Source organism: Phallusia mammillata, chromosome 5 (genome assembly GCF_965637545.1).
Source record: "Phallusia mammillata chromosome 5, kaPhaMamm4.hap1.1, whole genome shotgun sequence".
Classification (NCBI taxonomy): Eukaryota; Metazoa; Chordata; class Ascidiacea; order Phlebobranchia; family Ascidiidae; genus Phallusia; species Phallusia mammillata.
The window spans coordinates 5,555,842-5,580,741 of NC_137256.1; the positions used below are offsets into that span (position 1 = coordinate 5,555,842).

At 38.7% G+C, this 24,900-nt stretch overlaps 2 protein-coding genes across 4 annotated transcripts; one reads left to right on the forward strand and one right to left on the reverse strand.

Annotated features, from left to right (window-relative positions):
* Nucleotides 1–365: 365 nt before the first annotated feature.
* LOC145229298 (uncharacterized) lies at nucleotides 366–3,798 on the reverse strand. The gene is made up of 6 exons (XM_080094611.1): nucleotides 3,597–3,798; nucleotides 2,978–3,218; nucleotides 2,624–2,695; nucleotides 2,141–2,266; nucleotides 1,507–1,759; nucleotides 366–1,137 (listed from the first exon to the last, which is right to left on the reverse strand). The coding sequence occupies exons 1-6, from the start codon at nucleotides 3,767–3,769 to the stop codon at nucleotides 902–904; spliced, it is 1,101 nt and encodes a 366-aa protein (XP_079950737.1). The 5' UTR covers nucleotides 3,770–3,798; the 3' UTR covers nucleotides 366–901.
* Nucleotides 3,799–5,720: 1,922 nt separating this feature from the next.
* Nucleotides 5,721–23,897, forward strand: LOC145228058 (transmembrane and coiled-coil domains protein 1-like). 3 transcript variants are annotated; one of them, XM_080093037.1, is made up of 16 exons: nucleotides 5,721–5,846; nucleotides 6,489–6,543; nucleotides 6,989–7,161; nucleotides 7,618–7,722; nucleotides 8,024–8,091; nucleotides 8,238–8,307; nucleotides 11,607–11,727; nucleotides 12,420–12,552; nucleotides 14,076–14,223; nucleotides 17,235–17,381; nucleotides 18,437–18,557; nucleotides 19,139–19,347; nucleotides 19,710–19,819; nucleotides 20,492–20,627; nucleotides 21,582–21,782; nucleotides 22,211–23,897. In XM_080093037.1, exons 2-16 carry the CDS (start codon nucleotides 6,528–6,530, stop codon nucleotides 22,307–22,309), a joined length of 1,857 nt encoding a protein of 618 aa, XP_079949163.1. In that variant the 5' UTR covers nucleotides 5,721–5,846; nucleotides 6,489–6,527; the 3' UTR covers nucleotides 22,310–23,897. The 3 variants fall into 3 exon arrangements, with proteins under 3 accessions (XP_079949163.1, XP_079949162.1, XP_079949161.1); XM_080093036.1 differs by lacking the exons at nucleotides 5,721–5,846; nucleotides 6,489–6,543 and adding an exon at nucleotides 6,236–6,300; XM_080093035.1 differs by lacking the exons at nucleotides 5,721–5,846; nucleotides 6,489–6,543; nucleotides 6,989–7,161; ... (1 more) ...; nucleotides 8,024–8,091; nucleotides 8,238–8,307 and adding an exon at nucleotides 10,000–10,895.
* Nucleotides 23,898–24,900: the final 1,003 nt, after the last annotated feature.

The window sequence follows — 24,900 nt, forward strand, 5'->3', positions numbered from 1 at the left end:
CTGGACCTCAAGCCCACTGCAGGCAGTTGCTTGAATGGCAATGTCATTTAAGTAGCATATACTTCATGTACTAAAAATCGTTTTGTTGCAGGCATCGTTTGCGTTCCGTTATAACATATAGTACGCAGTAGCATTTGTTTTGAAGTGGATACTTTTTTGTGCACACGAACAACTCCCCTCCCTGTTCCTTGTTGGTCTCGTATGGAAGGGACGAAATCAATAATTATGACAGCAACTAAAAATGTTTCAGTATGTTTTTTTTCTAATTGGTAATAAAAGTGATGCATTAATAACAAAATTTTCATGTTCTGGTAGAGCAGACCTTGCAGAAACCAGTTGTGTATGCTGCCACCAGAGATTCTCGTTATGCTGCTGTAGCGTTTATTAGGCACCACTGCCGGTACGCGTATCACAGTTGTAAAAAGCACTGTGGTACAATATACACGAGTAATCACTATTAACGTATTCAAATATAAACGCACATAATATTTCAATAATACAAATAAAGTTTTAGAGACAATATGTTGTGATGTTGAAATTTCAGCGATAGCGCAGTACACCTCTTGAGCTACAGCCGTACATGTAGTACTTGCAAATTATATTAACTGTTACCGTTTTCCAGTCAGAAGAACCCTGTACCTTCCAGATATTGGCCTACATCCTCTTGCTTGGAATATTTAGATTCATGAACTGCGTACCTTTGTTAGCGCTTTCACTCAGCAAAAACTCAATTTGTAATAATAAACTCTGCCGTTTGCAAAGCTTTTCATATGGATAAAACTTTGTCAGAGTAAATTTCTTAGCCAATAGCTTATTTTAACTCGTTCATTCGGAAACTTGGTTCCAGCGTACAAAACATCTCACGCGAACTATTGCCAATGGTTCATGCTCCACGGAACGATCATTCGATCTTCGTCAACAAAACTCTGGGCTTTGGTTTGATTAATAGACTGTCTGTTTGTCGCCAAAATTTTTGACTTTCGGAGAGCTGCTTCCTTGTCTTCACAGGTTTCATGGCATCGCTATGATTCCACACGTATGTGTCACCTTTTGCCCGTTGTTCAGGATCTTTGGTATCAAATTGTCGCATGGACGTAACTGGAAAGCTTCCAAATGATTCCTGTGCCATGGGTAAATCTAACAAACACAGCAAAATACATATTATTCATGCATAACTAAACCCGTAAAATTGTGGTATATTGGGGCATTCTTACAATTAGGACACCCACGAATCCAGATCCTAGATAATCCGAAGTAATTTAACAAATAAGCAATCTGGTTTATAGGTTTGCTTAAAGATCTACAAAATGAACGGCTTTAGGCAACAAATCAATGCATACCCGGTGCGCATGCATATTCGCCTCAATAGTTAAAGTAAAAATACGAAGTCACATAGCTGGAAAAAATCTAAGCTCTAACCCACCCCGATAGGCTCGGCCCGACTTACAACACTCAATTGCTATTGATTGACAACTATACAAATCGACATTTTCTGAACCTTTTTACCTGCATCAACTCCATGACCTCTGACCTCATTTTCCGTCCCATCTCCTTTCTCTGTAATTTCTTCCAACAGGGAAATCCGTCTGTGTATGGGCGAGCGAATTCTCCTGGCAGCAAGGGCTTCTTGCTCCCTCTGGTGGTAGTCGGCTGATATCTTACGGTAGTAGTTGGAGTTGGGATGAAGCGATCGCTTAATTTGCAACGGCGGCAAAACCAGTCTTCTCGGCTGTTGCATCGGTGGGTAGGATGCGCTGAGCTGTTGACAAAAGTAGTATATTGCATTGGTTTTAAACGAAACGCTTGCTAATGTGTAAAGCTTATGTATTGTGAATTATCGAACTGCGCAAACTTTTTTAAGACAGTGATCATTTCTCGGTGTTATTAGATCCAATAAAAAACAATTGTGGTAAGTTTTATGTAGGTTGAATTGACCAGAGATGTAATCACAGCCTAACATGTGGATGCGAACCCAAATTTGTTTTATGAATAGCAAAAATAGGCCTAAAAATGTGATAAGTCAGGCACGGCTATACCCGGCAGGAGCCCGATATTAGTGGTCCGGCCCAGTTCTAAAATCAAAATTAGATCACGTAAATGAATTTAAATCAATAAAAGTTTGTTACAGTTTGATACAAACCAGTTCAGGGGTGGCGTACGATCCATAATTATGACCTGTAACCTCTCTGATGTCATCAAGATTTGCGACGTCGTGATGCGATTTGTTCCAAGTATTAATGGGCTTACGTTCCTCGATCTTGTACAGCTTGAAACAAAAACACATTTAAACTCTTAGATGAATACATCGACTACATGGTCGAGAGGCGATCCCCTATAACAGCATACAAGGCAGGCAACGGTGCTGGTGATTCGACTTTCGGCGGGTTCACCACTGAGCTACACAGGCTTACGAAAATAGTCCTGAAAGCACTCCTGTCGTGAGGTTGAATCCAACCGCAGGCTAGATTCACGTCTTGCCCTATTGGAATGCTTGGGAGACCAGTTTGATTCAAAAGACGCCTTAAATCGACCTAGCGTACCTTTTTAACTCAAAATCCCCTCTAAACTGTTGAGCCTGAACATTAGCTTTGTAGCTAACAGATGCTGTAAGACACACATTTACCTGTAAAATATCTTCAGCAAGCTTTCCGGCATGATTCGGACTTATGTCCCGTATTCTTCCATCTCGTTTTCCCTGAAAAAAACAACATAATTTTTCAAAACATAGTTGTAAAGCGAGGCTGAATTTAGGCCAGGGGCACCGAAAGTATATAAGCCCGAAGTCAGACCCAAACTTGATAGATTTTAAAAACAAAGCCCGAATTGGGCTCCACAGTTGGTGAAAAAAGTGGTGCTGAGTGTAAAGCCCGAATGAAGCAAGTTTCTCAAATCTCAATCCGAATCTAAACCCGACCCGACTAACGGCTTACAACTCTATCTCAGGCGCACAGTAACCAATAGGTTCCTATTCTCATACCTGCTCCAGTTGAATTCTTGCTTTTATTTTTCGTCGCTTTGCGGGGTCGCGAATGCGCTTGTACTTCTCGCTTTCGGCCTTAACCTGCTCCACTGTGGCACCACCGTAGCGACCCAGGTTAAGAAGCGGTCTTGTGTCCTCGTGAAACTTGCTTTGCTCTCGTACCGACTTAATGCGACGAAGCAATGCAATCTGGAATGCCTTGAGCTCGTCGTTGGAGTTTGTCATGTGATTGTTGTTTCTGCAAGTTGTTAACTTGTTATTGTCCGAACAGAAATTTTTAACGTAGCCTACTGAATAAGGACTCTTAGCTCCAAATGTATGACTTTTGTAGAAAATAGGCGCTGCTCTTGCTCGAGTAGTTGGGCTTCGGAAAGTTATCATGATTTCTTTTTCCGCAAAAACTACGTTTTGCGCTTTAATTTACACAATTTGAGAAAAGAATTTTACAACAAGTATGTCAAATACCGCGTTTAAGGCAGTGTGCTGAGTAAGCCGCAGTTATTTCGAAAAAAATCGCACAAAAGATCTTGTCAAATTGTGGTAGGTTATAGTCTCAAAACATATGTTTAAAAACTTTACAATGATTTAAATCGCGCAGAAAACTCTTTATTTTTACCTTTCCAGCTTGTGGTGTTCGACACTGCGGTCATTTTCTATCTGTCGCTTCAGAAAAGTCAATCGCTTGTTTTCAATTTCGTTGATAACTGTAGTGAATCTTCTGCGCTTTGTGTTTTGCTTGTAAATGTTCGCAACCCTGCCACCCATTGACATCGACAATGCGTCGGCCATTTTTGCAGTTTCTTACGTTACAGTATAAATTTAAATCCTATTTAAGAGGCAATGTACATAACATGTTAAAAATGGGATGTTTATGTCTATACACCCTGGCCAACTTCCAGAACTGAGTGCTAGAAATTGCCTACGAAGAGCCAAATAGGCTACGTTCAAATCAAAACACCTTTTCTGACATGAATCATTCTGACGCACTACAGTCTGTCTCTATCAAAACATATGCAGTTGTGGTCCCACCATTTCAACACAACTATTCTTTGTCTCCTTGTAAACTTCTCCAAAGTAAATAAATGTCGGACTTCCTGCAGGCCACAATACCGCCTTATATCACCTTTCGCCATTGTGTTTTTAATTAAACATTATTTAATGGCATATTGATTTCAAAGAGCTGTGACGGTCGCACGATCTTACGCGACCTTGTTCAGTCTATTCAGGCGCTATATGACAAGCTTCGGGTACACAAGTGGCAACTATTTTCAGGCACATTGTAATCAATATTGTTTGTTCACAAACGTTTATAAAAACATAATGTGCCTTTGCTCTGTAGAACAACTGTTCAAGTGTCACTTTGCTTAGAAACGAAACGACAAAGAGGGAAAACAAAAACCTCTTATATTATATCGTGAACAATCTTTATCGTCACTATCAGAACTTAGTTTTTCCCACCATTTTTGTAGAAATATAGGCTAACTAAGCTACATTGTGTCTTTGTTTGCTGACACTGCACATGTGTAAGCAACATTCTACTAAATCTGACGTCTCAAAGACTATTTTTCTTTTTACCGCTTGTTGTGCAGTTGTTGTTTCTCTTCTAAATTTTATCAGCTACGAAGCAGTTAATATATATGTGTAAAAAGGCATACAATACCTAAAGTTTACATCACAGTGTAATGGGTCACTCTGCCCTTTATCGGATCAGATTGCAGACGAAACATACGTTCAATAGAAAACAGCAGCACATTATCATGTTTCCTAAACAAAGCGTAGCGAAAGTAATTGACCTCGACGACTTCTGTAATGCTTTGGAAATTTCTGTCGTGACCAGAAGTGGAGAATTGCCATGGCTTGCACAAAATAAAAGAAATCTTAATAAATTGTGCCCCAAAATTTTTCAAAATAGAAACTTAATTCAACAACTTTTTAGTTTTTTCTTCAGCGTAGGTGACTAAACAAGTTTCCCTTAGAGATAGAGTCTCTTATAAACATTATTTTTAAGTATTTTTGCCACTAGATAAGTAAACAATGAAACGTCAAGCAGTCATGAAATTTAGCGATCATTCTTGCTTCAATACCAGTAACTCACTTCATGTTGGTTGACTATTTAGGAAATAACTATACCCACGTTTGTATTAATTAAATATGGTTACTATGGTAGAGCTACTAACACCATACGTTTCTCCTGATCCAAAAGTGCTTAATTTTCGATAGGTGGCGTAAAGAGCTGAATTATTTATTTAGCGGCTATAAATGGGTTGGGCTGGGAAATATTTACATAAAATTTTTACATTAGTAATTAATTTTTTGGGTTAGTTTTATTGAATTTTAAGTGCTAACACCTTACCCCAACCCTAATAGCCCTAACCGTTAGCATTTTTTGAGATATACCGTTTTAAATGAAAAAAGTGCTCTTTGCGCCACCTGTCGAAAATTAAGCACTTTTGGATCAGGAGAAACGTATGGTGTTAGTTAGTAGCTCTACCGGTTACTATTTATAAAACTATAGAAATCAGTTTAAAGCGTATTTTACATCAGGTAGAGCAGAGGTACCGTCCCAGGTTCCGAGGTTAAAATTACAACAAATAACAGCCCTAAAGCAATGCTAAAGTGCTAACTTTATGTGGTAAGTTTTTTGTACGGACATTGATTGCTTTATTTTTAAATCGCGACCCTATTTCTTGTCCTAAAACAATGTTACCATAGAAATTGATGATCTTTATTAAATGCCGCTTGTACATTTTGCTTTCGTCATGGTCGGGTTAACCCAGATGTTTGAGTTCAGTTAGTTGTCATTAAAATTTATAAACAAGAAGAATACAAATACCCGATCAAAGCAGTATTTAACCAGCAGCAACAGGTATTGTAACTTTTTTATGTTTTTATTTAATCTGTAGTCAACAATGTTGCTTTTTGAATATTCTTAGTTCTCACTCAAGTTACACGTGCCCCGAACACAAATATTATTTTAGATTTGCTGGTACACTTTTATTTTCTCAACACACACAACTGCATAATTTTTGTGTTTGGATCAGTGTGTCAGGAAATTTAGCTAATCTGACCATGATTTTTGTTCTTTATACATTTGTGCATGTGGTTTTATAAAATGCCTTACAGCAAGGGCGTGCAACCTGCGGCCTATTTTAGTAAAGGTTGTGCGGCAAGCAGAGATGCTTGGATTTCAAATGTACTGGAAAATGAGTCAAATTATTTTATATTTTTGAGCAAATTATTGTAACCCTTGCTATTTTTCTGTGATCTGATAATAATGCAGCAAGAACCAAATGCAAATTGTACTTTTGGTATGCAACAAGGTAAAGTCACCTTGTGTTATATGAAAGTGCTACCTGCGATCTCATCATAGTAATTGTATTTGGCCCAACTGTGGCAAAAGTTGCACACCCGTGCTTTACTGAACTATGAAAAAATGAGATTTACAGTAGAAAGTGTGATTTAGTTGTAAAATGCTTTTAAACGGTTTGTTTGTACAATTGTATTTAAGTAAAGAGCAGAAGAAAGTTTTGGACTCATAGACTTGAAAATGGATATAAATGAAGGTGCCACTGCCAGTGTAGACCAACACAGCTTTAATGCTAAATTAACTTGCATGGCACTTGCATGTAAACTTTGCTTTCTAAATATACCTACAAATTCAAACACTTTCGGTGATCAGAAATCTTTTTCTAAGAATGCCAGAAAAAATTAAAAAACTTCCTAAACTCACAATAATACTTCTTGTAGGTTATGAAACCATAATTGTTCATGGATGTTAACTTTGGCAGCTAACAAATATGTGTGCATTTAAAAAAGGCAAAAATTGATGTGTACTTTGATTAAAACCCTCTTTAAAATCAAATTAATTTGTTCATGCTATAATAAATGAATGACTTTGCGAATCTTTGTAATAGAACAAACCTTAAATAACTGGATTCCTTTTTGGCCAATAAATTAAAGTGTGATATATTTCCCTACCTGTCATGTTTTATTTGTTGGTATCAACAGAATCAAAACCTGCTGCTAAAGCCCAGAAACCTAGGTGGAACATCTTTCAGCGTGGCACAAAAAATAAATCGAATTCCTCACTTTCAACACTTGCCGATCCAGCCGAGTTGCAAAGAGTATCTTTTGCGACATCAATTAATGATCTCCCTGAAAGACCTTCTGCTTTTAAGCAGGTAAATTTGTACAAATGACAGATCAACAAAAATAAGTACTTGGTTGGATGCCACGAGTGTAAAAAAAGCCCATAAAACTAAGCAAAATGCTGAAAATAAAATATTTTCACGAATACAATTTTCTCTTTTATTTAAATCAAACGGTAGCCATTAGTCTGTGCTGTACTGTGTGCTATCACTTCACACCTGTAATGCTATTTCATAGCATGTTTTTTAATGCCATGTGTGCCTTATTTTTCTCTAGTATTATTGTTATTCAACATTTAAAAAACACTGTTTTTTCATTGCTTAACATGAGTTGTTTTGTTTTTTAAATATATATACTTTTGCACATTTGGGTTGTTAGTGACATTTTAATTTTGGGGCAATAATTTTTAACATGGATTTTCCCGTACCCATAGTTTAGATGCAGTTTCATTCAAAAAAAAAAATTAATGCAGTTCACTTGCTTTTTAGGTGCTTGGACAAATTGGTGCTCAAAAAGGTGCACAGAAAATGAAAAGGGTGCATAGTTTTAAAAAGCTAGCAAGAGATCGGGATGGAAGATGTAGTTCACCTCAGGTATCACAATGCAAGCAAATTGCTTCTCGAACAGACTAAAAACGTATTTCTAAAACTTGGCACACTCATATCCTCCATTCCATAACTTGTAATAAGTTCAGGATGCATAAGAGGAAGCTTACAGCTTAGTTCTTGGCAACCAGTACAAATTTAATTAAACTGCACCACAGTAAGTAACCTAATCTGCTTTGTTTTTTAGTATATTACACTTAGCAATACTAAGGAGCCTGCATTCAGTACTGGGTGGCATTGTAGTATTTTGTGCCCCAACGAACTGTATGATATGAATTTTATTCGACAGGGTCGACTATCTGTTGGAAGTGCTACTTCAGCAAATCTAGATGTTGCGTCTTACACAGGAATACCCAGGTTAGTGTGTATTAATCTTATTGTTCTCATTTTCCTATTGTGAAAGATATGGGTGAAATGCTTGCTGCAGTTTCTCCCTTTTTTAAGTAACTAGCAAGTGAGGGTAAAAATAGCACAGAAACTCATATATTTTACATGTTTTGTAGGTCTTCATCAAATTCTTCTTTTCATGGACTGCCTACTGAAACAAAATCGCTATATGCTGAGGAACATACGGTTTGTTAGATAATTTTGTTTTTTTGTTATGACTATGTTTACCTTTAAAAACATAGTGAAAAAAAAATGTTTCTTAAGTTTGATACTAGACGGTATCTTAAGCCAAATACAAACCATATCTATACTGGAACCTAAAACAGTTCCAGTAACTATATTTGATTCTTGTACAAGTTGAAAGTCCCAATCAAGACTTTTCAAAGTAGGCAGTGCAGCCCACGTTTAGGCATTTTGTAAAGTGAGTTGGCAGTCTAACATTAGTCATATGATGCATCCCATTATGTCTGCCAATGAAAAATGTTTTTGCATGGAAAAGATTGATTGTGAGGTTCCTGTCTAAATTATAAAAATCTCTAAAGTTATGGCTTCAAAACTATAATTTAAATATAAATTATAGGAAATAATATACTGGTTGATTGATTATTATCAGTGCAGTGGTGCGTCAATGATACAATTTCCCTTTGTACATCAATATGTAGCTTGAGCCATCTCAGGGGATCATTATTCAGACATGACATGCATTATGCATACCTTAGGAGTGGGCATGCTTTGACAAATTTTGACTCATTGACATGTCGCCCATATCTTTCCTGTCAAGCATCTTTTGTGCGTCGTGATGCACTGCTCAGACACAGACAAGAGCTCACTGGTGTAAACTAGACTTTAGAATTTGCCTGTGTGCATTGTCCAGACATTGTCGGTCGATTTTGCAGGGGATTTGGAAGTATTAAATGTCTTCTCTCAGAAGAAGAAGCTTAACAACAACGTTGGTGCATAGGGACCTCATCGTTCGGTATTGATCGGTCGTCGTCTTAATTTTTTGCTTGCTGCAGTTCTTTAAAGCATGCAGCAGTGTTGCTAGCCCTGTTATCGACTGTTTATTATGTCACGAGGCTTTGGTCGCAGTGCAGATGCCTTGTTTTGTACCACAAGCGTTTCAGGCGAGGTCACATTTCGATTATTAGATGTACAATCCCAGTTTTTACCGTTTACCGGCTGTTGGCATAGAATGACGTGCGATACGGAGAAAACATGTGTAATTGTGCACCAGATCTTTGTAGGGCTAAGAATGATGTAATCCGTTTGGCGTGCTACGTCATGTATGTGAGTTGCCGATTTGAATACCGCTGCCCACGTTGAAGCATGTTGTACGGTATATGTTTTGACAGCCACGCGTAAAGCAGCGTATGCCGGGTTGCCACGCGCCCAAAATCTGTATAAAGCAGGCCGCACCTTTATATCCCACTGAAGGCGGTTAGTATGTTTTACAATTTACATGGTTAGGAAACCTCGAGCATTTAGTCAGAAAGAGCATAACGTTCAGTGGTGTTGTGGTTCTAATGAACAAAACCTAATGACCGACATGTTTAAGGGCGGTAACATCAAAACAAACCGTATGGATGGACTTCCTCGTTAAGAGGATATACAGGTTCTATAACAAATGCGTTAGTTTAGTCAGTTCGGCAACCCAATGAGTGAAGGCACAAATAGACTTTATCTGACCTCGTTTGGCTGTTCATTGATGCTAAAATGACAGATACCGAGATGTGGCAATGGGAGTGTGTTGCGTCAGCGTCATTTAACTGACATAACACGTCTGTTTGGATGGCATTCGCGGCTTTTTGGATAGGAAGTAGCGTGGTATAAACTATGACAGGTCATTTAAATGAGAGTTTACTTAACACATGTTTTACTATAGTGGTTAAGCGTATGTTGCACTTTTATGCTGAGCATTTAGGTAGTTACAGTCTGTACCATTTGACTTGGCGCAATTGAGCAATATGGAGGATGTGGTTAAAAAGGATGAGGTACCTGAAATACCCGACTCGCTGAATATCCATCAACAGCAAGCTAGCGATACGTTGGACAACAGCAATGTGGTATCCGACTTGCCGGATATGACTGCTAATGACGCCGCAAACACCGATGAGTCAGGCTGGAGCGATCTGGACAGCGAAGACAGTGGCACAGTCGAAGACGCTAACAGCAACGGCCCTGATGAGTCATTCGAAGAGTTTGCACGCAAGCATAGCGCCCACAAGGAAATCTTCCGTTCCAAGGGCTGTTCTTCACTGTCAGCGGCAATTCCCAGATCGGTGTCTTTGTTTCGCCGACGAAGCCCTACCTCGCCACGACGGGCCTTCTTTTTCCCTAGCAAACCAGGCCCACACGGCGACGATTCAGAAGCACAGGACCAATGCAAATCAGCACCTCATAGTCCCCGCGCATCGCCGAAAAGGGTCGTTGGGCCACAGGTGCCGAAATCGCCGATAAAAGATGCTGTTGTACGGTCGAGATCGCTTGAGAACTACCGAGACCAGACCAACTTGACAAAATCGCCGTCGACCAAAATGCACTGGTCTAAGCGATTTTTCACGCCTCCTTCTATCGTTCTTACTCAACCTTCCGAACACTCGCATGGCGTTGCAGACACAAAATCCGATTCGGCCCTAACTTCAGATGCGAAGAGCCACTCGTTCGAAATATCATTGTCAAGGTTTCTCAAACCCGCATCGGGCCAGGCAGCAAAAAGGCACCACTCTGCTAAGGGCCACGTAACAGCCGAAGCCGAGTTTCAATGGAGAAATATGGTCAGTGGGATAGTGGTTTATCACTCAATCAAATGTGACACACATGTATGATGCACAGAAGAGTATATATGTGTTGCTTCGACGTTGGTCTTTATATGGAGTGTTCAGATTATATTCAAAACGAGCTTTCACTTGCGTTATGTGTAACATTTAAACCGCGAACCTGTTAAACAAATGGCGCAGCGCACAGAGCTCATAAGTCAACACGTAGGCTTTTCAGGCATAGGTTGTTTGTCATGCAAAGTTTAATTTAACCATCTGGCAGAACGTGCCTGTTTTGAGAGACTTTTTAAGAGTCTTGGTGTATCGTATCCACCAGTTGTTGTATGAAGTAGGTATAGCTATTCCACACGCTGCTTTCTCAAAAGGTCGTTGTGTTATTAATACCGCCGCTCATTGTTCCCCGTACGAGACAAAATGCTGTCGTCTTCAGCAACTATTTAAATTCTTATTGGTTGGGGAACACAGTAAATCAAGACAGTTGCGTTTTAAAAGTACGTGAGCATCTGAGGGCATTCCTTGTGTAAAGCATTTCTGCAACGGTATTGTCATACTTTGATATAACGTATTTAGGTTTATTTGTGTAGCAACATAAAAGCTATTTAAAGGCTCACTAGTTTTTGAATTATCGAAATTCTATTATGTCGTAAGTATACGTTTTAGCCTCTAAGACGCAACGGAAGTAAAGGGGTGTTTTGTTTTTCTTTACAGGCTAGCAACAACAACACGGACGGTCGAAATAACACAGACAATCGATCATCTACACCAGCAGCTGGGGTTCTGCTCTCTGAGGCGCCTATACAACCGTCGGCAGCTCCTGTTCTCATGTCAGGTACATACTTAAGTTTCAATGGACTGTAATTAATTTTTGCGAGCCTATCTTTGACTGTATCAACGTTGTGCTATATTACCACGTTGTGCACAAGTTCTGATGTGCCTGGTATGATAATTGCGCCAGTGGCAAAGTTTTTAGACTCGGTTTCGTATACGCGTTTGCGTGCATATACTGTTGGTTTCAAACACGTTAATAGCATGAAGGCTCCCTGTTTGCTTTTGCTAATTGGCTCAACCAATATTAATTTAAGTTGAAGTCCTGTGTGGAGTTACGCCCAAAGATAAGTGGTATTTTAACCATGGGCTTTGAAGTTTATGCAAACTATACTATGGTCCACGAATCAAAGTTAAAAATCGGGTCGGGTTCGGGCATAAATTTGATAAAACTGGCTCACTTAGGGCCTGACTTTATACTCGGCATATTGATTGCCGCGTTTACACAACATTTTTGGACTTGATTTAGGCTATAACCAGTGGGAGTCAATTGTTTTGTCAGTCGGTTCTATCACAAAAGTCATATTTTTCAGTCGGTTCTGTTACAAAAAGTCCATACTGACTCTGTCTCAAGAGATTTTATGAGATCAGCGAACCGGTTAGCATTACTGGGCCTATAAACAACTCTGCCACGAATAGGAAAAATTATGGTAAAAAAACGTAACCTATTCAGATCGTTGTAATTTGTTTGTTCAGGCGCAGAAAACGGAAATCAGAGCTTGAACGTTACGCAGTACGACACGGTGGACGGTTCACCTTCGGGCGAGCAACAGAGAAACCGTAATTCCGTTGAACTCGACCACATACAACAAAAGATCTTGAAAATTAGGTACAAAATACAAACTTACGTGCTGACTTTTCTGCAATACGTTTTTCAGTAAAATAACTTTCAACTATGAATCATTTTTAGAATAATTTTCACACGTAGTCAGAATACAAGTTAAGCATCTTGTTTTGTTTGGATTCTTTAAATATTTTACTCCACTTCAAATGGGAATTCGGCAAACCAAGCAAAAGCAGTTCATTGGCGATTTGCTTATGGCCTGCTCGTACAAATCTTAACAAAATAACTCTTATTATCACAATTATTTTCTACTTTTAAGAAAAGCACTTGTTTACGGTACAAGCTGCATCACACTTTATTGTGTTTTATTAAAAAAGAAGACAATCTGTTTGAATAACTTTTTAAAAAAAATTTTGACGACTCGATGAACATTGTAGAGAAACATGATTGTAATGGAAAATACTAGTGCCACTGAACCCTTCATAATCCGTATTTTGGTCGGTACCTTGTTAAAAAAAACACATGCAATAAATAGGGTCTTGTAACTATGGTGGACAATACCGATATATTTACTTCGTATGTTTTTGAGTTTGGGGCTATTTTTATGTCTAAATCACCGTGTTTTGCTATCCGGTGTTTTCACCCTGCTTTATTGTTCGGAGATTTCTGCAGAACACAAGCCTGTATTGTAACGTGGGCGTTTTCGAAAATTTCACAGAACTTCACTCTTTGTATGGTTAATGTTTTACCTGTGGTTTAAAGGCTACGTCATTCCATGTTTTTCTGCGAAATGTTGACCTTGAGTAACCTCGCAAACACTCTACCTCCGTGATTTTAAACGAGATCAACACGTACAAGTGGTCCTTGTTTGATTTTGCGACACATTGTTACTAGGTTGCACAATATCAGTAGCTTTCTGCAATATTTTTCACTGACGGCAATTTGAATATGCCTGAAAAACGTTGTTGCGATCTGTCCCTATTACGTAATTGCATTATGTGATTTGCCATTCTCATTATTTGCAACTAAGGAATGTATCTCCAACAAAAATCTAGCTTCTAGGCATTTTTAATGTTTTATTATGTAACTAGTTTGTTTAATGTTGTGTTTCAAATCTAAAGCCTTAAAACCTTTGCCACTTGCGTACTACACAAAGGGGTTTGGCGGCATAACCTGCAATTATAGTATATGATTCACTTGTCTTCTATTCTTAAAATAGCTGTACAGTTTCACAATAGGGAAAAAAGCTTGCTTGAAGCATAGCCTGTGTAACTTTGTTTTTTCTCAGGAAAACTTTTGTTCTATGTAACCCAAAATAGTTTCATGTCTGCCTAATACAGGGTTTGCTGGTCTTTAGTTCATTCTAACTTTAACTGCATTAATTTAAAACACAAACATAAATGTGTAAATTACAGACGTGAACTAATGTTTTCTGTGACAAAGATTACAGCTCTCCCAATTTTCTATAACGACCAGAAGTGGGCGCTACAGCCTAAGTAAAGAAGTCCAGGCCTAATGCATCCATCCATTCTTTATTCAAAATTAAAAGTTAAAATATTTTTTTGCAGCGAAGCGATCAAACTAGAACAAGCAACACGGGACAGCAACGTTGCCGATTACCTTAAGCTTACTACGAACGCCGACAAGCAACAGACAGTCCGCATCAAAACAGTCTTCGAAAAGAAAAACCAAAAGTCCAATGCCACTATTACGCAGGTTTGTCATTTTGCAATAGCTCTTTGCTATGAGGCCAATGTGTTACGCCAGCCCACATAACAGTTTTTTTGTTACTGTGGGCTCAAAAGATAGCGATATGTTTGTGCTATTGACTCTATTTTGTAGCACACCTAAGCAAGGGCTATGGTACGGCGTCTTTTGCGTATTAAAACACAAAAATTTAAACGTATAATGTTACACTTATGCACATAGAAGTGCATAGGAAAGTATGGGTTTAAAGCAAACAAAGGTAAAATTAACTGTCCTTCGGGCCACTTAGAACTACCACTGTTTCAAAATGAAATATACAAATCACATTCAGGGCGGTATTAACAGCTCGTGTGACTCTGGCAATTACAGGTCGCACTACGCATGTTTTTATTGTCGGTCTGCGAACGTAGAGCCCTGAGAAACGCCGCTTGAGGGAACCAAACCGCTATTTAATTAACCCGCATCGCTGACCTATCGTCGTTCCTGTCAGGCAATAAGCAGATTGCGTGCGTCGGAAAGGTGAAAGGTCACAGCCAGCGCAACGAAATTATATGCAGCGAAAGGCAGGGACAACAACATACTTCAGTTATATTTAACTGTGCTTAAAGATTGTTACGTACGACGCCGATGACTGAATGGGTTAGTCACTGGCAAGACGTAGAACGTACCCACTGATGGTGTGACTGCGGTTCGAAGTGAAAGCAAGCGGTACCGCAGATCTTTCCTTGTGTTAGAATTAGATTGGAGTGTCTATAGTTACCCCGCATTCAGGCTGTAGATACCATTGTGCAGCTGTTCGTTAAGAGTTCGGCTCAACAAGTGTTGGAATCAGACGCTTTGTGTTTTCAATTTATAAGAAGCTAAGAGCAGCTGTAGTCTAGAAAGTGTTGTGTATTTGTATTGCTATAGCTTTGGTTGTGTTCGTTTTAAGAAGTGGGATATTTTATAGATTTCGTTGGTTATAGAGCGCATGTTGATAGCAGAAAAGGACAAAGTTTTTAAGAAAAATTAGCTATTGCTGCATAAGAGTTGTTTTGTTCATAGGGTGCATGCTGACTTCATTGACAATTGTATAGCTCTGCGTAGACTAGCCAATTCTCAACTGTTTGTTTTTAATACCAGTGCATGTTGAGTTGCATTATGTTTACGTGTATTAAAATAATTAATAATCATTGAAATAAATCTGTTTTGGTGTCCGTAAGGAGAACATAAATTCTGCGTAATCTTTGCTTTAACAAAAGAAAGTTTAGTGTCACTATAAATAGGAGTTTGTGGCTTTGTAGCTGGTCACGCCTGAATGATGAGCAATGAAGCGTGTACTTGCCTTGGTTTGTAGTACCAGCCTGTGTGTGTAGTGTAGTATCCTTATTAGCAAAGCGCCGTGATCGATTGTCATTCAGTGAAACGTTATTTGGCCTTTTAAGATTTCAAGTGTACAGTATGGACAAGTCAAGTCCAAGCCAGTAGGCTGTGTCAATGTAGGGTTGACTGTGTCAGGAAGCAACTGGCACGTGAGTGGTTGCAACAGAGGTTACGCGTGGACACAATGAAAGGTCATGCGCCGAGAAGACGTAGTTTAAGATCCGCTACAACCAAACACTTGGTAAGTCCATAATGAGAGTACTTAGTTCAAGTGAGAAACATTTTTCTCAGGTCAGGCTTTATACGGGTAAATGCTAGGGCAGTGGTTCCCAATCGGTGAGGGATTCCTCCCAAGAAAGGGATCATAAACTTAGGGGAGGAATTTACTTTAATTTTTACATGTGGTCTGTAAATGACAATTAGGCTTTGGAAATAAAACCTGTGAAGTTGATAAAAGACCCAATGATCTTATATGGTTAAGCTGAGCATCTCCTATGCAGTATATTGGGGAGGAATGAAAATGTTTTCAATTGGGTAGGAATTCTTTAAAAAAGGTTGAGAACCACTGTGCTAGGTCATAGCCTGGTTTGTAATTACAAACACTGTAGTGAATAGCAACGTGAAATAGCTCTACGCCGAAACATGGACCTAGCGTGCTATTGGTTTACTGTAGTGATAAATTATTAATTTTTACTCGTATTGCTTTTGATAACTATTTTATTTCGCGACACATCTATTAGTTTCGTTATGTTAAATGAACATCAAACGCTAGATATGTCAAGAGCACAAAGGACTTAACATTACTAAATATAAGTACAACACTTAAATCGATTGGCAAAACAATAAATGCGTTCTTTCAGTCGTCACACATAAGTACGTTACGAAACCTGACCAACATGTTCACCAAAACTGAGTTTCTTTACAAATGATTTTCATCGATTATTTTCCGAATTTGAGTGATTTTTTTGTTGATGCTATGTTAAAATACTTGTGCATTGCAGCGAAATCTCGGAAAAAACATATTTTAAACATTCCATAAGTTTTGTATGTGACCTATGGTCCGTTAATAAAACATAGCTGCCACTTTTTACCATTGTGCTCGATTAACCGACTACAATTACTGACATTTAAGCGGCTGATGTATGGGACGCTGACCTAAGCCCACGATTAGCATGCCAATCACTCAACCGACTTATTCTTTGTTGTCACCGCGGTCTGATCGATCGACGGTTTCGACGTTAATCGTCCAAAAATAAGACTTCGATTTTGCATTGCGCTCTTATTGCAATCAATTTGCAACCCTGTGGTTCCCAACGTTTTTCGACGAATTCCTTGGTTAACAATTCAAAACATTTCCATTCCTCCCTAAAATACCACATAGGAGTTGCTATACCATACAAAGATCATTTAAAAAAATGAGTATTTTATAAACTTCACAGGTTATATTCTAAGTGTCCATTTACAAAACACATGTAAATTTTAAAGTTAAATACTCTCCTTAAGATTTAAAACTCCTCCCTTGGGAGAAATTCTTTCCCGGTTGGTTACAAATGCCACGGCTACGGTTGCTAGCCATTTTGCGTGGCAAAGAACTCGGCCTGCCTAAACTGTAAATATTTTTGTGACTTGAAATTTTACACGTTTTTTTATCTGTGTAGTTGCAAAAGAAGCTTGAGACCTACCATCGCCGCTTGAGGGAGCTGGAGAGTAACGGAGGAGGCAGACAAGGAAGGTTGCGGGATGTTGGTGCAAATCTGCGTGACTTTTCCGGTGGCGTAGTAGACAGCGTCAAGCAAGTAAAACAGGTGTGTATATGCAATCATATCATATATATCCAGCTCATTTTCAGCGCTATTGAAATAACAGTATTCTAAAAATTGCATACTTTAATAGTAGATCTACTAACACAAGAACTCACAGTACTCACCGTAAAGAGCGCAGTTATTTAAATTAACAGTGAGATGGATTAGGAATTAAATTTGTTTTACTACCTAGTGCAGTGGTTCACAACCTTTTTGTAGTCACGGACCCCTTTTATAAATTTTATGCGCCTGCGGACTCCCAACACAATTTACCGGAAGTCTTTCTATGTGTTTTGTTTTTTGCATTATACATTTTTGGCAGCATTTTAATCAACCTTCACAGTCCCTAAATTTAAATGATGTTCCGTACTGTAGAAGTCAACGCAACACAGAGATAATTTTTCTGGTGTACAAAACTTGAAACAAACACTATAAATTCCATTGTTCATGTGTGTTGTGATGTCACAATGAAGATAACAATCACAAAAAAGTAATTTTTCCCATTCCAAAGGTTTGATACACAGTCTGCACTCGTATGCAGGATTGCAAAAACAGTTCGAAAACTTACAAATATTTGACTATTGGTTAACGGTACTAATGGTGGTTGCCTCCACGGTCCCCCTAAAACCATCTCACGGACCCCTTGGGGGTCCGCGAACCATAGGTTGGGAACCACTGACCTAGTGTGAGTGCTTGTGTTAGTAGCTCCACCATTTTTGATAGGCAATTGGAAAAAATACATTTGTAAGCCTAAATGTTATTAATGCACAAAGCATGCTGTCCAACACGAGTTGATGCTTTTTAATTGTGGGGATTAGAATTTTTGTCCGAAGTTGAAAATATATATATTGTTCAATTCCTGATTTTTTTGCATTTTTATGCCCTAATTGTACTAATAATTTTGATAAGCAAAATGCCGCCCAACACACATTTTCGTGCGAAGTTGAAAACACACATTTTGTTTGATTCTTGAATTTTCTTAAATACTCTTATGCCCTGTCAACTAACGTTATTGGTGAACACAAAACACCGCCCTAATTTGAGTTGATATCTTGCAGGCAACGCAGAATGCAGCGGGAGCGATTGTTTCCAAGCCTAAGGGATTGGCAACAAAACTGAAAAATAAATTTGGGAGCGTGGATAATTTAAATTCTCTGCCATATGAAGATTCCAACGACGGTAAGACCAAAAACGGTTTGACTTTCGATTGATATACAGTTGGTTTTGTACGAAAAGGCGATTTAAGTCTAAACAGGTGTAAACGTTTTTTTGGGGGGTAACAAACATTATTGACAAAACTTTGGATAAGTCTTTTAAAGGGGTCCACGGCCCAGTACCAGTCAGCGAGAAGTTCGTTACTGAGCCGTATAATTTTTCAGGTTAAGTCCTTTAAAACATTTTGCCCATGTATCCTGGGAATGATAAATTAATTAAGGCGTTTTCATTGCTAAATATTTGTAGTTTTTTAAAGTCCGGTCCGCGATAAAATTTCAGTTTCAAAAGCGGTCAGCATTGCAAAAAAGGTTGCCGACTCCTGCTTCTAAACTTTTAAATGATCCTCTGAAGTGTTTCTGCATTCGGGTCCCGGTAAGACTCCTGTCGTGGGTTTGAATCCTACCGCATGCTACATTTTACTAACCTACGCCTTGCCATGTGGGAATGCTTGGTGTCCGGTCGATGTGGTATTACGCCTTCAACTATAAAACAAAGCTTATATTTGAAAATGCAAAGCCTCACTGAAACTATCAACTTTTTTTCAGAATTTGGGGTAAGTAATGATGAAGTCAGCTCGACATCTGGATCTATAGATTTCCCTGGCACATCGGCCTATGACGAACTGCCCAATCAACATTCGTCCGTCCATTCTGGTCCAGAGAGTCCTGAAAATGGAATTCAGGGACAAAAATCCCAAACCCAACAGCTTCATGCGCTTGCTGAACAACTTATGACTTTGCAATCAGAGCTAGAGGTGGGAATAATGAACATCTGATGATAAGATTGTCCTAGCGTAATGTCCTGAACTTATCGGTTATGATGAACATAAATCCACAACTGGGTCAACCCTGAAGCGCCTTTGCAGACCAGCATTCACGGCACACTCATATATAAATCACAGTCCCCCCCACTAATGGTGTTGTTACAAGAAACTGAAACTAAGATTTTCAAGAGCCACGTATAGGTTTCCGACCTTGCTTTATATTCTAATTTTATTAAGTTTCAAAAAAATATGTAAGGACCTGTTCTCAGTTTATCAACATAATTTGCAAAGTCCAGCAGTACGTTTATAGTGTGACTTTTGTATTTACAATTTTTTTTTTGAAAATTTTTCAGGCAATCCAACGATCACGTTCCCAGTTTGAATCGAGCTGGGACTTGTGGAAAAATCAGGCCAATGATGAAATAACATTTTTGACAGACGCACTGAGGGAGGAAAGACACAGGTAGGCAAAACAACGGAAGAATTTTGCGCACTTCTGTACCGGGAATATTTCATAGATTTGTCCCATTCATGTTTGTGTCCACCATCTATCCAATATAGTTTTTTACCATTATGAAGGCCAAAATCTGTCCAAGATATATAAGCTGTTGCTGCCAGTAATAATATCAACTTTAAAGAACTCTTTGTTGCGCTGTGACGTGCTTGCGTTTAATTCTTTTTTTACCATTGTTTATCGTGCACTGTACTACGCAAATTCATTGTTATTTACCGTAACCAAGGCGACCTGTATTGGACGAAAAACGTCGGTGCAAAAATGCAATTACCAAGCTCTGTAAAGTTGATGTCCAAGATATGAAGTGTGTTTTTCGTTTTCAATGTGCTCGCTACGACTACAAAATTATATGATTCAACGGGTTTAGTTTAAATCTGCTACCTCATTAAGGACCATTTTCAGAAGAGGGATCATTCATTTTTGCTTGCAGAAACACCTGTGTTGTAAAATGGCAAAAAGATAACGACCCAAGTGATTTTAGGTCTCTAAAGTATATCTTGTGATTACAACAAATACGGCATGTGGATATGTGTGTATCAATTGCAATGTTTCCCCAAAAAATAGTTAAATTGATGTGATTCCGTTGAACTCCGCTACATTTACAAACCCAAATTATAACAGATACGAGAGATTAGAAGTTCAGCTGAACGATTTGACGGAACGGCACCAGCACGAAGTTTCATCCCTCAAACAGGACTTGACCAGCATGGAGGAGAAGGTCGAGTATCATGCTCGTGAAAGAGAAAGAGATATGCAGGTCGGTACATTACACCTGTGCCGTTGAACAAAAGTTTGACTTTTAAAAAGGTTGTTAGTTGATAGCGTATGCCATAAAACTTTCCGAACATCGGTGTCGCAAACTAGTCATGCAGGTCAGATATCCTAACTGTGCTTATTTGTGTTAAACGCTGTCTATTGGCACACCAAGAACTGTCGAGATGTTTTTTCTAATCTTCTCAAAATCGAATGCCCTTGTTTAAAAATGCACACCACAGCACCCCAAAACCACAGGTTACTGTAGGTCAAACATAGCGTCATTACAGCGACCAGACGCACTGTTATGTCATAAGATGTGTAGGTTTCAATGCACTATACAAGTTAATCTGTGGCAATCGGAATTTCGATATTTGATGCTCGGTGCTCGTAAAAAAAAACAGTTTAAGGCCGTAATATGGTAGGCGAAAGTTTAAACGAAGCCAAAATTACCATACGTGTGTCATCGAAAGCCTTATTTTAAGTGGCCCTGGGGAATCTCATTGGTTAAATTAAACGAAGTCATTAACTCCCTCAGTCGGAAAAAAAATAAATCAAAAATGATCCATTCAATACCACACTGGATTTATATAATGCTTAACGCATGGAAGCGCTTCCCATCGAGATGGCATCAAAACAGGAAAATATCAGACAAAGTTTGCTAATAAATACCGTTGCATTTTCGAACGTTACAAAAGAAAATTCTGTAAAAATCCTCATGATTAAGGCTACTTTAGTTGGGATAAGGTTTTGTAATAAAAATTACAGTAGAAGTTCCTAACCTTTAATTTAGTTCTTAACCCAATTCCTGCGTAACTGCTAATTTAAATAATTGCTCTTTTCGCCACCTATCTGTATTTAGCTTTTTCTGGTCTTAGGAGCAGTTTCATAAAAAATAAACAAACGCATAAAAATTACCACCATGTGACATACCCTAAATATTAATTTACATTACTAGGAGGCGATAGAGAACTGCCAGACGCGTTTAGCGAAGATGGAACTGCAGCAACAGCAACTTGTGGCAGTGGAAGGTTTGGAAAATGCCAACGCCCGTGCTTTGTTAGGCAAACTTATCAATCTACTTCTGTCGGTGCTAGCCGTTGTACTTGTATTTGTTTCAACTATATCTGGTCTGATCACTCCACTGATGCGATCACCGGTAAGTTTCGTTAGTTATCATTTGTACACATTTAAGAGGAAAAGCAACCTATTTTTAAAGCGAATGATTTACTTGGTGTTGAAAATTTTTTGAATGTGAAAATTGGTGTTTTTCATGTCCAGAGAGATTTGTGTGGAAATTTCAATACTTCTTGCATTTCAGGAATGATTCCGTCGGGCTTAGTGACCAGATTTGCCCCACTTTTGTTCTGAGCACCGTATCATATAAAATTTGTAAAAAAAAAAATTGTACAGTTTTTACTCGATTGTATAAGCCACGCAAAGTGTGGAGAAAATCTGTCGTAAGCCCTGGCGTATACAATCGAATAAATGCGGTATTTTTTTATTTTTTAAAGTTTGCTTTCCAAATAAATACGTAAAACTACTTTTATCATCAACACGATTTTAATGCGAACTTGTTTTCTACAGGCTCGGATTTTTTCTACCATTGTCGCCATATTTGCTCTCGTCATCACCTACAAGAATTGGGACAATTTCGTAAACTGGTATATGGGTTCGCACAGATAACGAATATCAACCAAACTGATACATGTTTTATTCCCTGCGTGCGGTTCGAACTGGTATGGTACGGCCCGGGTGCCACATTTCGCCTGGGTCTTTTCCATTTTACCACTGTCCTCTTTGCGGTACAAACGGTACTCTTGCCGCTCGGTACTTCCCGGCACGTTTCACTTCGCTACTCGTTCCGGGATTCCTCCCGCGTTTTTTTTTATATTTATTCTCGCGGAATGCGACGACATGGCGCTTCTTAAGCCAGGAGATCCTTTTCGAAAGCAAATGATGTAGGTAACGTGTTTGCGGTTTATAGAGGTTAAGGCACGAAACCTTCTGTAGTTAAATGGTTTGCTGTGAAAAGTTGCGGCCGTGTCGTTCATGCATTGCGATCTAACCCACTAACTGTGATTTCATATTGATTCGTGTTTCAATGTGCGTGTTCAAGTTCGTTTACTATAGCGTATTGGGGGTTTGACCTCTCAAGTCTCTAGTCAATGTTTACCAGGTGGTATGTCATTTGTTGTGAACCTTTTCCAGCAGCTTGGACGCCAGGCATATATTTCGGTGGTTGAACTTGTAACCTTTCCATCAATGCAAAGACCTGTGTGGGCACGCCTGAATACTGAGAATGATTTTGATCATCCAAACCCTTACCTTGCAAGACTACCTTGCAAGTTGCAAGCTTTTGCCGACCGATGTATTTGTCTAGGCTTAATTATGGGCTGCAGTTTGTTTCAATAATTTTATTTTCTACTTTATTTATGTTGACCTTCATTGTTATGATGTCAACATATAAGAGCATTGTATGGCTTTGGTGATTTGCCCTTTGAGTTTTACAGTGGGTCCATTTTTCTGCTGGATCATTAATATGGCGGTGCCTTTTGCCCTCTTACCTATAATTGCGTGCAGCAAGCTGGCCTTGGTAGTTGGCTAACGCTAAAGGCAACACTCTTGCTGTGACGACCACTGTGACTTTTAGGTGGTTTTGCTTGCCTCGCAATCTTTCTACAGTTTTCTTCTGGCGATTTTAGATTTTTATTGCCATGTTTGTTGCGTTAGGGAATAAGAATAGGTTGTGAAATGCTGGGATCCAAAAGTTTGGACGTACGTATTTGCCGCGATCCTAGACATTGTATTTCGAATTTTTACATGTTGGAAGTTAAGAAAAAGAAATGTGCTACATCTAGTAGTTTAACCTTTCAAATACGAGTTATGCATTCCAAACACAATCTAATTACCGGCAACCAGCAACTATCGTACAAATTTGCGTTGATGTATGAACAGAGATGCTGCTTTAACGGATAAAAATTTGATTGACTTTCACCGTACTAGTGCCAGTAAGGTATGCTAGTCGCATAGTTTTATTATGTTTTACCTTTTTGAAAAACAATACGTACTTATTGCGGCACTAAGCTTTGGTTTAAATAAATTTTCAGTATAATTTTGTACCACAATCGAACTCGCTAAGTATTTCGCTAACCGCTGCCTTTAACTTATAAATTACTAATTTTTTAACTCCATTTCTTAATGGATAGAAGCCAATATTCCGACGCATCCCGCTTTCTAAAGTGTTGCTGAATAAAACAATTTAATCGCTAAATCTTTTCATTGTATGTCCAAGCTGTTCAGGTCTTAAGGCTAAATTGTCAGATCTAATTAGAGTACTTCAAGATGACTGGAAACTAAATCTAAAGGAGTCAGATAATAAGATTTGAGAGTCATATTTGGTCTTTTTAGTCCCGCTCTAAACTCACAACGTATAAACTTCATTCATTTTAGCGTATCAGTTTGCAAAAAAAGCTTACCGCAGTGGTTCTCAAACTTTTTTCAAAAATGTTTTCTTTTAACGATCCCATTGCCAATATCTCGAAGTTTTGCCGGGTTGAAGAGCTTTATGTATAACTTACATGAGCAGAACGAAAGATTATGTTAACAAATAGTAAAGTCGAATACCTACTTTCCATAGCAAGATACAAAAATTATGCATACCTTTGGTATAACGGAAGTTTCACAGTATACGCCAGGCCCATTAAAGGCACCATACCAAATCAGCCGGTCATCAAACATTCCCCACCATATGGCAAGGCGTAGTCTACTTTAAATTGAAATTTTCATTAGCTCAAAGAGGCATAAAATATCAATTTGGAAAATCTTCAAGCTCTTGGTGGTCCCCGCAAACTTGCTTCACAGACCCCTAAGATGGGACCGCGGACCTCAGTTTGAGAACCGCTAGCGTCAGCATTCATTTTCACGATGTTTCAGTTGATATAACACAGGGGAGGCCAACTTGCCAGTCGTTAAGATCGACTAATTTTTTTCTCAATTGTACACGATCGACTGTTCAGTCGTAATTTAGGCTGCCGCTAACACAAAGCAATAACGCAAAGATTGACAATTGCCACATATTTATAGGCACGAGTTTTATTGGCAAGCATCACCTAGTTTTTACAACAATAAAACGTCGCATATGTATATAATTTGTATCTAAGTAGTCAGTGGGAACTTTTAAAGTTTTAAATCTCCCCAACCAATAGCAACCGCTTCGTTAACGCAAACACAGAAATTGTGACGACAAACAGTGCAGTTGTTACGACATAATTTGG